At 42.4% G+C, this 13,916-nt stretch overlaps 1 protein-coding gene across 1 annotated transcript; it reads right to left on the minus strand.

Moving 5' to 3' along the window:
- Positions 1–1,118: 1,118 nt before the first annotated feature.
- On the minus strand, positions 1,119–10,198 carry LOC103393533 (thrombospondin-1-like). The gene is made up of 22 exons (XM_008330566.3): positions 9,953–10,198; positions 9,781–9,863; positions 8,907–9,469; positions 8,737–8,815; positions 8,549–8,638; positions 8,318–8,427; positions 7,863–7,988; positions 7,473–7,569; positions 7,210–7,383; positions 6,938–7,114; positions 6,671–6,844; positions 6,298–6,578; positions 5,992–6,210; positions 5,780–5,887; positions 5,180–5,339; positions 4,968–5,086; positions 3,961–4,195; positions 3,623–3,850; positions 3,255–3,526; positions 3,063–3,160; positions 2,836–2,975; positions 1,119–2,733 (listed from the first exon to the last, which is right to left on the minus strand). The coding sequence occupies exons 2-22, from the start codon at positions 9,842–9,844 to the stop codon at positions 2,726–2,728; spliced, it is 3,522 nt and encodes a 1,173-aa protein (XP_008328788.1). The 5' UTR covers positions 9,845–9,863; positions 9,953–10,198; the 3' UTR covers positions 1,119–2,725.
- Positions 10,199–13,916: the final 3,718 nt, after the last annotated feature.

The raw sequence follows: 13,916 nt of genomic DNA on the forward strand, positions 1-13,916 counted from the left end.
CACCTCCAACATATTGTACTCCATCTTAGGTAGGTAAGGCCCTTTCAGAAAACATAAACCACATGTTTAAGAAAGTTAGTGATTTCAAACTTAGTGAATCAAATCAACAAATAGTGAATTGACAACTGTCCTTCATGCTAACAGCATTTGGTTTCTTCTAGAATCTACTATTTCTTCAAATTCACTCCACTTTACAACTGTCCCATTGACTAACTCTATCAGCAAAACCAACTGAAGAAAGAAACAAAAAAGTACACACAGACAGGGGGCGTCCATCTGGCGGGTGAAGACACCATCATACACTTGTAGTGGCACTGAGGGCGAAACCAACGAGACCAAGTTCTGTATGATTTTACGTCTTTCCAACTCAGACACATTGTCCATTTTTACCAAAGCATCTGTATAATTGATGCAGTATTTTGGAGGGGGGGGGGAGGGGGGTTCATCTCTTGAGGTAATGGAAACACAGCGAGCCCAGTATGGCAAGAATGATGTCATCTCTAATGTAAAGAGCAACAGTGCTGTGAAACTGTTTGGGTTTTTCTGGCACAACCCTCACTGGTGCCTTAGATTATGTTTCTGTGCTGCCCCCGGGGGGTGGATTTAAATTAGTCTGGATTCTTTTTCCTTTATGCTATTACCGCGTCTACAGCCGAACAGACAACAAGTAGTAGAAAGGTATATTCCAAAGTTTTTTTTGTTTTTTTATATATATATATATATATATATAAAGAATTCCACTGCATATTTTCACTGGCACGAGATGACAGGAGGTGAATGTAAAGTTCATTGCCTGAGAAAAAAAAAATGGAGGTGAATTCCTTTATATTTTTCTTTTACACGGAGCGCTATCTTTTGAAGGTGTGAAGGAATGTGTGTCGTGCCTGGTCAGATCTGTATTGATGTGCTCTTTAAGTAGGTTATACTTCACGGTGAGTTTTCCTGCTGCTGACTCCCGGAGATCCTCCCCTCAGCCAAGGATTCACTAGACTCAGCTAATAGATTCCAGTTGCCTCAGCTCTGTTTGGTCGGGAGAAGACGTCACTCAAAGTAAACTAATACCGCGGCGTATTCTTTAACCATTTGTTTGTCTGAAAAAAATAAAAAATAAAAATCACTTTTTTTTTTCTTTTCCATTATTTTATTGTTTTTTGACATTACAAAATAACAGGTAAGAGTATAAACAGCACTTTAGGTAGAAACTATAACACAAAGTTTATAGAAATGCTTCACTATTTATTAAAAAAAAAAGACATACAAAAGAGAAAAACAAAGTAAGGACATCCTCATGTCAGTGTGCAAATAAATTTATACATACAAAAATGCTTCCATCCCAGGCTCCCCTTCTAGATAAATTACTTAAATAGCATATCTACACAAATGAAATGAACTCAACAGACATAAAACAGACATAATAACTTATCAAAAAAAGCACAAGAAATACACAAAGCACATCAAAGTCAAGACAACATTTCCTAAATCCTTTACGCTCCTGTTTGGGCTTCTTTTGCTACAAAAATACCTTATATACAGCACTTAAATGATACTGGAGTCTTGTTATAAAAACAAACAAAAAGAAGCCAACCAATTTATACTCCGTTGTTAGCAAAGTGATTCTTGCGTATTGCTCACGGCCTCAATACAAAAACACTTAATGAGGTAATATTTGTACATTAAGGGTTTCCTTTGATATTTCCCTTGTCGGAATTGTACACACAATCTCAAACACGCTGATCATACACACTGTTTAGACGCGAGTTTAAACGAAAGCGCTGTTTAAAAAATAGTGATACTTGTATTTTTACTGCTTGCTTCAATGTTACACAACTTAATGGTTGCAGATTTAAGCTAAAAGGATTAGCAAGAATAAAAAAAGTTTTTTACGCCCTATTTTTCTCACCACAGGAAAAGTACTGGCCCTCGCACTTTGCGTCCCTTTTGTCATTTCCAGTATTAAGTAAAAAGAAAAAAAACACATTCCATATTTTTTTTAACAAAATAAATTCCAAAACTGTGCATTGTGCTTGCTTTGGGACCCCATGCTTTCCTGGATTTTGAGTTCTTCTCAATTTGTTCTAGTGCTTTTTCCTGAGAAGATTACATTTTTGGATCGGTTCTCAGTCTCGGGTAAGAACTTTAGACACATTTATGTAGGGGAAACTAAACAAATTTGGCTTGGTTTGGGATAAAAAAAACACAGGCAAAAACAACACACCATACCATACACTGTATATCTACACTTCTACACTCGTACTGTCCACGGTCCCTCATCAGTTCCTTCAAGAGTCACATTCATCCCGACCTCAGAAAGTTCTCCCACTTTCTTTCTTAATTCTGACAAACTCCGAGTCCACAGCAGATGTAAAATAACGCACAACAAGGGGGGAAAAAAACACACAAACACTCTTTGGTCCTCATCCACACGGGAATACAACCAACCAAGAGTTGGGGTGTGCAAAGCAAGTAAGGTGTGGTCGTCTTTCAAAGCAGATCAGAGCAACAAAGTGAGCGGGACCATGTCTTCTGAGCAGAGATGTGCTCACATTGTCAGTTTTGTGCATAGGTCCTGAGGTGGTTTGTTACCTCGAGTTAGCTCACGAGCTCATCATTCCTCCAATGTGCATTAGTTTAAGGCAAAAGTCAAAGTCTTGGTCCAGGTCTCCTATTATACCGTATAGTCATACTCAAAGTCAGTTACATTCTTCCCGAATGGTATGCAGTCCACTTAAGCATCTGAAAAAACATCAGAGACAGAATGTGTTTTACAAATGAGGTCCAAGGAAATTAAATAGTAAAAAAACCCCATCATAGCCTCATCCAAAGATCGGTACTTACCTCTGCATTCATATTTGAGGTCTGAGAAGTAAACCATCTCCTGAGAGAAGACATACAATCCTAGTCGCCCTCCAGCGTAGGTTTTGTCAAAGATGTTTCCAGAATCGGCCATGATTCTTTTCCCCTCATACATGACCACTCTGTAAAAAAAGAAGTTAGCAGGCGTTCAGCTTGTTTTCGTTTAAAAAATTGCAGGTATTTAACAGTTTTTGAGGATTTCAGCTTACCTAATGAGTCCAGTCTTGGGTCTGTGGGTCAGGTGCCACCTGTAGGCAGTAAAGTCCTTCCAGCCAATGTTCTTAGGGTCGTGCCACAGTGTGCGCACCTGGAGAGTGACAAATACGTAGGTTAGAATCTGATATGTATTAATATTTAAAGAACAAAGCAGGGTAGATTCGAGTGACTGGATCTGTGGTTACCTGTCCTGCGGTGTCTCCAGTGTGCCACAGGGCGTTCCTCAGATGTTCACCGGGACCAGTGGTTGAGTTGACCACTTTGATTGACAGGCCAGAGTAGCCCTGGGCTTTTGTAGGTGTGGTTGACCAGTAAGTCTGCGTGATCTGTTTCCACATGACTGTGTAGAAGCGTGAGCTGGACTGGTAGCCGAACACGAACCCAGCGTAGTCATCATCTCTGTCCGTGTTGATGAAGAACGTTCCGCTGAAATCGACTGCACTGAACTCATCATAACCTGAAACAGGGAATGCGATGGTTTAGACCTCCAACAATGCCATGATACCTCTGAATGGTTTGATTTGTAGTAAGATGTCCGTTTGTTCTGTCGTACCAACAGCAATGCCAGGATCGCAGTTGACGGTCTGCACCAACTCTTTGCCCTGGTGACGGACCACCCAGTTGGGATCAATCTGGGAAGTACCCTTGGGATCCAGAGGAACCATCTGGAATCTGCGGAAGTCGGTTTCACTAATGGCAAAGTTCTCTGGACACACGTCATAGATGTCCAGAACATTATCCTGGTCGAAATCATCTTTGCACACATCGCCACGACCATCACCTGTAGAGTAAACAGATTCCTGGGTTTATTTCAAGCAACTAAAGCCGATATGTCTCCAAGGAAGTTCAACAATTCTGACATCGGTAGGAAAGAATCAAAGTCTGAATCACCATCAGAGTCCAGCTGATCAGGGTTGAAGGCCAGTCGACAGTTGTCTTTCTCATCTGGTATGCCGTCATTGTCGTCGTCATGGTCACAGGCGTCACCTTTGCCATCCTTGTCATGGTCCGCCTGGTTGGCGTTGGGGATGTAGGGACAGTTGTCCAAATTGTTCTGGTGACCGTCCTCATCAATGTCCTGGTTGTTGTCGCACTTGTCTCCCACAAGGTCTGAGTCAGAATCAATCTACAGGAGAACAGAAATGTCTTTTATGAGATTTTTTTTTTTCTAAGAACTGAGCTGCGCACTGTCAGACACTCGGGTTTGGGAGGTGTCAACGTGTCTTTGTTTTAACACTAGAAAACAAAAACTAATTTGTAGGGATGTCCGATAGTAACTTTCTGTTTATATCCGACATGTTGATATTGTCCAAACACTTCATTTCCGATTCCTATATCAACTGATACCGATATAGGGCCTGGTAATATTTATTTATTTATCTGTAGTAACCACTGTATGAGTATGAGATTAATTAAATGAGCCGCAATGCTGCCATCTAGTGACTCTCACTTTAATATACAGCTGTTTATCCCCAAACAAATTTTTAGAGAACACATCATTTGGCAAAACTCAGGCGTTACGTTATCGGGTTTTCATTATCGAAGAAATAAAATGATAATGATTCTTAGAGATATTACCTAAGATGCTTATATCGGGCTAATAATATTGGTTGGCCAATATTATTGAATATCAAAATTGTTTTGTAAAGATTTCATAGTTCCCTTATCCACCCCCACTACTTAGCAAAACCCAAATATTACTTTATCGGGTTTTCATTAGAGAAATTAGAAGAAAAAAAATGATTCTTACAGATATATCAAAATATGCTGATACCGGGTCGATAATATCGGTCGGCCAATATTAGCGGACATCCCTACTAATGTAGTTCAATTTTGTCTTTATAGTTCCCTTATCCACCCCCACTACTTCCTGTCTACAGTGAAAGCGTCTCAGGTACCTGATCGGGGTTGTGCTCCAGAGGACAGTTGTCACAGTGGTCTCCAACACCGTCTCTGTCGGTGTCTCTCTGATCAGCGTTGTAAACGTAGGGGCAGTTGTCGTTCTCGTTCAGAATACCTGTTGAGTTCAAACACACATTGAGTTCTCCAGGCTGTGTGAATGTTTAATTTTTTTATTCTGATCCAGGAAGAACTTTCGTTGTTATCTTACCATCACCATCGATGTCAACAGCACAGGCGTCGCCCTCTCCGTTGTTGTCAGTGTCAATTTGGTCAGTGTTAGCCTCGAACACACAGTTGTCACATCGGTCGCCGACCTCGTCCCTATCGGCGTCGTACTGGGCAGGGTTGTACTCCCTTGGACAGTTGTCCTAAATTCAAAAAGAAATAGATCTTTTTATTTCGACCGTTTAATGGTTAAAAAATAGAAGAAAAAAATACGTGCAGAAATAAAAAAAGGCCTGTTTTTCTTTCCTTCACTGGAATGTGATATTCCACTGCATGGAATAGAGCTGGTAACTTTTACCGCAACATTTTTCTTGCCCAACTTTCCGAATCCACACTTAGAAAGACGGGCATCAAGCCACCTCTTCCTCAAATCTGGATTCAGACTCCAGAATTTGTTGTATTAAGCAATTCCTATGCTCTTGCCATTTTAGTTTTCTCTTCAAAGCACACACACATACACACACACACACAGACACACACACTTGACATTCCTACTGCCCAGAGGAAGGACGGCTGCAGCTGATTACTATGTCTGGTCTCTAAGGGAAAGCGCGTGCTATATAAAACTGCTGTCATGACTCACCCTGTCATCGGGGATCCCATCATTGTCATCATCATGGTCACATTCATCACCCACGCCATCTTTGTCATGATCTTCCTGACCAGAGTTGGGAAGGTTGGGGCAGTTGTCCTATGGAGGGACAAAGTGTGGTTAAGGAGACGGTCGTCACAATCATAGAGTGCAGCAGGATAATGGTGGCCTGTTTTATTCTGGTCCTTGTGGGGCCTGGCTACCTTCTTGCAGTGGTAGGTGGCATTCTCCACGCACAGCAGGTCTCTGTTGGGCCATCCGTCCAGGTCACTGTCTTCTCCGCAAATGCGACCGTTGCCGGCGTATCCCGGCTTGCACTCGCAGCGAAACATGGACTCGGAGAAGACGCCCAGGTAGATGCAGTTTGCATTTTTGTTGCAGTCGTGGCTACCATCCTGGCAGGGATTGCGGGGTTTGCAAATCTGGGGAAAAAAATGCAACGTATTAAAGAAATGCAAGCAGAAAGTGTCATTGTTTTAACGATGTAACAACTGGGTAAATCCTCAAACCTGTTTCTTAGCAGTGGCCTGTTCGACTCCCCTTCCAAATGGCTGAGGCCCAGAGAATCGTGCAGGACACGGTAGACAGTTGTAGCCGGGCTCCGTATTCTCACAGCGATGAATTCCATTATGGGAATGGCAAGCATCCGGAACCTCTTTACACTCGTCAATGTCTTTGCAGATGACGCCATTCCCTCGGTAGCCGACGGGACACTTGCCGCACCTAAAAGAGCCATCGGGGGAGCTGGTGCACCTTGAGCCAGAGAAGCATGGGTTGGACAGACAACCATCTGTAGTGGAGAAAAAACAGAAAAATGTTATTTTGTGCAATGATAACATGATTTTTCAAAAATTAAAAGTCGGCAATGTTTGCGTAATTTACCGATAGGACAGTCCTGTTTGTTGCACACTTGAGACATAGTAGCATCACCAACGCAATCCTTTCCACCATACTGAGGAACTGGATCAGAGCAGATACGTTTGCGGGATTGGATTCCTCCACCACAGGTGACAGTGCAGGAGTCCCAGGGTGACCAAGGTCCCCAACCTCCATTGACTTAAAAAAGCACAACATCAGGAGGCAATGATTATCATTTGGCCTTTAAACTTTTCATTTTGTCAACAATCTTCAAATCCAAATTTAACTCACTGGGACATGACGCTTTCTGACAGATTTCGGTCTGACGTCCTTCTCCCTCGCAGTCTCTTCCGCCCATTTGAGGAGTGGGAGAATTGCAGAGGCGAATCCGGGTGATGACCCCCTCCCCGCAGGTCACAGAGCATGAAGACCAGGGTGACCAGTGACTCCATCCTCCATCCTGTTTGACTGTGACCAACACACGCACAATGAATTTGTCATTCTGCAAAATGACAAAATTTGAAAACCACAATAGTCATGTTCAGAAATATTCAGTAACTTACAGCGTTTGTCACATTCTTGGGGGTAGCAGTCACGGGTCTGGACAGAGGTGCCGTCACAGTTGCTGTTGATACGGTCGCAGGAGCGTCCACGCTGCTGGATGCCACGACCGCAAGTCACCGAACAATGGGTCCATTCAGACCATGGGGACCATCCGTCCTCGGCGTAGTCACTCGCTGCAGGAAGGGGAGACGACGTTAGCCGTGACACGTTGAGAAAGAAAAATAACTAAATGGGATGTTACGTTTATAGAGGACAATCTTACGTGTTCCACAGCGAGGGCAGCACTCTCCGTCCGGCACGGTGGCATTGGCACACGGGATCAGTGGGCATGAGATTTTCCGACACACGGTGGCAGATTTCTGAGGAAAAAAAACAACAAAAAATCAGTCAAATCCCCACGTGGCCATGGTGATACATGTCCAGCCAGATATCTGTGTTACAAATAAACGGTCTCTGCCAGGAACCTGACACCATGACAGGAACCAGACCTCCCTTTTACTCAACCCTTACAATTTTACAAGGATGTTTAAGTGTGTGAAAGGCATCATGTTGTGGAGTAGAAGGAGGAGAAGTAGAGTAGGTGCTGAAAAAAAACAAAATCTAATCTCCGTGTTACTGGGATGTCACTGATGTGGATTACAATGACACCTACCTCACAGGTACATTCAGTGCAGCTGTCAACTGTCCACTCTTCCTTGTCCTTGTAGTGCATCCCGTTGTGGACACAAATGTGGTGTTTGGACCTCAATTCTTGTTTCATCTCTTCGCTGTCCAAAGTCTGGGGGAACACAGAGAGAGAGAGAGAGAGAGAGAGAGAGAGAGGGAGAAGGAGGTTTACTGAGGATGGAGGATGGAAAACTCTCAGTTTGCCAAGGTTCCAGTAGAAATGAATCACCGACCGACACTGTGATTAAGACATTGCATGAGTCTAGTGAAGCAGCGCAAATGAAACCAGCCGCCAAACATATTTGTGCATTCACATGCATCTCATTAAGGACTTGGCCATTACTGCGACAAGTGGCTGCGCACTAATGTCTAAACTGGAAGTGGTGGTTACGGGGGTGAAAAGAGAGGAAAACAGAGTAAAGACGACAAACTCAAACTCACCACTTTGTGGAGGTCGCTGATGATGTTATTGACCACCTGGCCGATTCCCCTCAGCTCCTTGAACATGCTGCTGATCTCCTCACAAGAGAAACCACAGACAGACTGCACATCTGAACAGGAAATAAAAAAAATATATATATGAAATTACGACATCTCCGAGAAGCTCTGGAGACCAACAGATCGGAGAAACCCACAGATAACTTTTAGGTGACAAAAAAAAATAAAACTCACCTTTGGATTTGTGGCCAGTGAAGTCTGTTCTAATGGCAGGACTGGAGCCGTTGACTGGGTTGTCCAGGGTCATGACATCAGTCAGCATAGCTGCAGAAGAGAAGACAGAAAGACAAAATGTCATTTGAATTTTGCTTTGTCTGCATCCTCACTTTTGCAAGTTGACAATTCTTTTTTGTTCAGCTCACCTCCACTGTGGCAGCCCTTATTTCGTAGAATAGCGTCAAGAGTCGTCCCAAACACAAAGCGCACATTCTGGAGGACTCCCTTTAGGAAGAAAAGAAAACAACAAAGTCAGAAATGTTTTAAAAACTTTGCAGTATTTTCAGACCTGCCTCATGAGCATTCATGATCCTACCTTAAACTTGTCACCGATCGCTGCTTTTCCGATCCTGAGGTTGGCGATGTCGGCCACGTCCTGAGTCAGCACCTTCTGGATGGGCACGTCCATCTCTTCAGAGTTGATCTCCTCGCAGCCCACATAAAGCTGAGCCTTGTCGTCCTGAACGAACAGCGTGATGTTCTTCCACTGTCCACTGGAAAGGCCGGTTTCCTCAATGGACACCACCTGCTGCTTGTTCATGGTGGAGTAGACCACGTCCAGGGTGTCGGCTTTGCCGTTTGAAATGATCTCAAAAATGGGTCCGGATCCATCCTTTTTCTCCACGGTCAAAATGCTGCCCCTGGAGTTTCGGTGTTGGTGTTTCAGGTTGACCAGGAGAAGGAACCCCCTCTCAGCCTGGATGGCGTCTAGTATGTCCCTGAAGGGGCCGTCGGGAATGGGGGGGGTCAGGTCTGCGTTACTGATTCTGTATGCAGGACTGTTTGGATCTGAGCCTTTAACAAAACTGACTCCATGGTTTCTCTTGTTCACTTGAGCCAGGCTGAACAGGTCGTAGACACTGTTATCATCGGGACTCTCTGTGGTTAAAGAAAGTCAAAGAAACCGGTCATTAGTTTGGCTTTTTTTTTTTCTCCCACAGATGCAGGCAAACAAAGAGAAAACCTTATCCAGAAGTATGAAGGTAGGAGACGTTGCAGTGTAGTGCCAATGAAGTTTTTTTTTTTTATCATAACAGGTTTGACATTAACGCAAAAATACAAATAATAGAGATGTGATGAGAGAACCTGACATTACAAGAAAACTGAAGAAAAACCACAAAACTCCGAATGCACCCAATCTTAAAGGTTCAACAGCACAAATATTTGCATTTTTGACAAAAGATTCTAACCTGCAAGTCGTGCACTTTCGCAACTCCAAAGCATCAACAGCAAAAAGATGCCCGACAGCATCATCTTCAAAATAAAAGTTCAACTGCAAACAGAACATATCAGAAGTCAAACATCCCATCTACACCTGAGCTCCAGTCAGTACCAGTAATATACATCAATAAATGAACCAACCTTGGAAAGAAAAAAAAAGAGGAAAAAATCCGATGGAAAAATAAAACTGAAAAGGATCAGAAAAAAAAGTCCTGTGCTGTCAGATGAGTTCAGATTAATGTATCCTTCAACTCTGGCCGCCGCTCATTGGAGAGACATGGACAGGTCTTAAAGTGTGAGCTCTTCTCTGTCCGCCTCGTATTCCTCTTTATTCCACTGAGTTCTCTGACTTATCCCAGGAATACGAGCGCTATTTAAACAGAATGGGAACATTCCAGAGCTCCGAGGGCCGGACCTGGGTTCTTACCTCACAGCCAGTCACAGAAATACACAGACAAGAGAGGAGGGGAGAGGAGGGAGGGAAGGNTTCCACAGCTGGATTTCACCGGAAAAATATTTCATACACGCACCACTCGCCAAGACGTGGTCATTTCCGGTCATTAGCCCAGACTTCATTAAAAAAAACAAAATATTAATGTATTATTTATTTATTTCTTTTACAGAATAGTAAACCAAAATATTAATGTGTTATTTATTTCTTTTACAGAATAGTAAATAAAATAAAATGTTAAAATACAGTACAATATCGTTACCAAACGGGTAACATTTACACACAATCTGTATAATCATTTTAAATGTTTTTTTTTAACACCAAAACTTCAGTTCATATTATACCGTGAAGAAATAAAAACCCATAAAATTATTCAATGACATTTGCCCCTCGTGTTGGCGCTTTATTGTGAACCCTGCAGTGTATATCATGGCCACTAGAGGACTCACTGAGTAAGGAAATTCAGTGTTTATAATCTGAGAGCAGCTTTCTTTGAGGATAAAAGTGAACTTCAACATCACAGTTTACAGAAACCAAAATGATACTATTAATTTAGACAGAGAATAAAGACTGAATACTCAGCTACTCAGAGTATACAAGTACTCAAAAATACTCTATAAGTAATAAACCATGAAATTATTATATAGTGTACAGAATACTGTACTTCAACTCGGATAGTACTATATGTAAACATTTTTTTTAATTATGAGCATAAAACACAGGTGTTTTAATGTTAAAATCCACTAAAATCATAAGAGAAATAATAAAATTTTTAAAATTTGCAGCTCCCCCTAGGGGTCATTAACTGCCTGTTGACCTTTGCCATGTGGTGATTTTTGGTGGATCACAGAGAGAGTACGCTGTTGTGTTCATGAGCAGGTACATTACCTCTTCTCTGGATACTTCAAGTGAAAAATATCGAGTTTTTACCGGTAGAAAATAGGCCCAACAGAGGGCAGTATTTCAACTGAAGGAGATTAATCCGTGACAAATCTTTAAATAATTGTTATATATTATACTACAGGATTCGATCTGTATCATATACAGTATATTCATGTTAGAAGGTACAACAATTTAAGTTCTGACCCTTGATATTTTGTTAATAGCACCCCTTATAGGGGAGTAAGGAGAAGTGCATGTCTCTCTCCTACGAAAACCTCACAGTCCAGTACAGTGTTGGTGGTTCAGAAGCAAATGATCACATCATTCTTGATCTGTAATTATATCAGTACTACAATTATGTATCCAGATTCTTAATCTGGAACACTGTGTAATTATATCAGTACTACAATTATGTACTTCAATTAATAACTCCATACTCAAAGCCAACCTTTGTTTTTGTTGCGTAACCGACTGTGAAGTGAAGTGAGGGAGCCGTCGGAGCAGCAGCGGTCAGACTCATTTTCACCACCGTCCAGACCACTTCAGGCTAAAAGTGTATTGAATAGCATTTTGGAGGGAAACTCACGCTGTTATGGCCACAAATATTTAGATAAATTCCTTTTAAAGTGGTGACATCATCACGGCTGAGAGAGGGAGGGCCGATATTTATGGACGAGCGTTTAACCTTCGACCCCTCCCTTCTCTCTGGACCTCTGCTTTCTCTCACTCAGACCAAAGAGTTCGAATTAAGTGGAAAGAAAATCTAAATATGAGGAGAGAGCGAGAGAAAGAGAGAGAGAGAGAGAGAGAGAGTAAGACAGTGATGAAACTCTTCTGGAAAATCAGAGGATCATCGAGGCGCCTCCAAACTAGACGTTGAAAACAGGTGTTTCTAAAAATAGGCCAAATATATGGACAGACACTGGAGAGAAGACACGACATCTGGGCTGTTCTTCTTCTTCTTCTTCTTCTTTTTAAAAATCACATCGTCTTCTGTGCCCGGTGACCGGCAATGGACTCAAATTTGAACAGCTCCTTAATTAATTTGTTGATTGTCTCGTGATTATGTAACTGATAATAATAAAGTGTTATTTTAAAAATCAAAATCTTTTTCTTCTTCAGGCCAAGTATACATTCCAGAGGAACTTGGGATTTTTATGACGCCAACCCTTTTTTTGGACCAGTTGGCCGGGAGCAGACGTTACTGCGGTAATACTGCGTCAATGTTGCCAACAAAAAAAAAAAAACAAATGTCTTTGAAACATTGACAAATTATCTTTGAAGTAGGTGCTATAACATAGAGCATACACTGCTAATACTACAAATCCTGTCAGTATAACGCGGGGCTATATATGCTGTATACTACAGTACACATTTGATATGATCTCTGATACCAAATGACCTACGGACCGGCACCAGTCCCCGGACCAGAGGTTGTGGACCCCTGACCTAAAATATTTCTAACTTGTATTCCTCACTGACACTGAGCTAACAGGAAGTGATAAGTGAATGGAGATGGTCAAAAAAAAAAAAAATGCTGGAAAACGTTTCCCAGAGGAGCGAAGTCTCCAGACATCATGAGCAGGTGTGACTGAACGCATCTCTGTGGGCGTCCACTCTGAGCTCACCGTGTGGGTGGTGTACGTATCTGGCAACTCTGTGCTGGAGCAGCAGAGACCTGACAAGCTCTGCTAAAGTCTGAGCCAAAACTGCGGCGGAAACATGTCCATAGATAGAGTGTTTACTCTGAGCCTTAATCCCAGGGACGTGGTCCAACTGGGAGAGCAAACAGAGACACGTCAGACAGAGGGCGCAGGACTTCACTGGTACTACACTCCCCTGCACTGTAATAACAACACTGTTTATTCTGCTGTGTCCACTAACTCCACAGTGGTGGCCCGTTGGTATGATGAACGTTTCCACGCCAACTTTCTTCTTCTGCTGTATCTGTTCACCTGAAGCCCAGTTTCCACTTTAAAATGTAGGATTTTAACGGTGTCTTTAAACTGAAGAGTTTGTCTAAAGCAGTGGTTCCCAGACCTTCTCTACTGCGCCCCCCTTTGGTTCATCCATCCATCGACCCTCAGACTTTCTTTATTTCACACATTTTAAATGTTACTGTTTTTACGCACCTTAAATGCTAACATTTTATGCTAGCATTGGCAACTTTGCTCAGCTGGCAAGAGTAAGATTTTGTGTGCGGGTTTGGAGATGCACTGTTTCGGGCCGATCGAACTGGTGAGAGCAAAAACAAGAGTGAAATTTTATAAAATATTATTATCAGGTATAAATTTGACACCTCCTTCAACCTGTCAATCTGTTTTTTTGTCAGTCTCTTGTTGACCATTTAGAATATTGCCTTACGTTTCATTCATTCATTCCATACCTTCCGCTCCCCCCTCCCCTGCCCCCCCAGGTTCCGTGCAATAACACCATGCCCCCTCGAGGGGCGCCGCCCACTTTGGGAGCCTCTGGTTTAAAGAATGATTTTAAGAAAGCTCAGATAAAACAGTGCTGGTGGTTTCCTTGGTGATACAGTTAGCATGGTTAGCTATCAGCAGCCGTCGATGACTTTGTCTGGAGCTAATCTTCAACTTAGTCACGTATTAAAAGAAATCTGTGCGTTTCCTTTTAATTTCATCTCAATTATATTTTAAAGCAGTCAACCATTGTTCAGAGGGCATGGGGCTACATGCTCCTGGGTGAGACACTGGAACGAGCGCCAACACTTCAGTTTCCTCCCACAGCTGTTGAAACATTTTACAATTATCA

This window comes from Cynoglossus semilaevis, chromosome 1 (assembly GCF_000523025.1).
Source record: "Cynoglossus semilaevis isolate Cse_v1.0 chromosome 1, Cse_v1.0, whole genome shotgun sequence".
In the NCBI taxonomy this organism is placed as follows: Eukaryota; Metazoa; Chordata; class Actinopteri; order Pleuronectiformes; family Cynoglossidae; genus Cynoglossus; species Cynoglossus semilaevis.

Coding starts and splice junctions, on each gene's coding strand:
- LOC103393533 (XM_008330566.3), bottom strand. CDS start 9,844: ATGATGCTGTCGGGCATCTTTTTGCTGTTGATGCTTTGGAGTTGCGAA. Junction 8,639..8,736: donor TAAGGGCTGCCACAGTGGAG/GTGAGCTGAACA, acceptor TCTCTTCTGCAG/CTATGCTGACTGATGTCATG. Junction 7,570..7,862: donor GCACTGAATGTACCTGTGAG/GTAGGTGTCATT, acceptor TTTTTTCCTCAG/AAATCTGCCACCGTGTGTCG.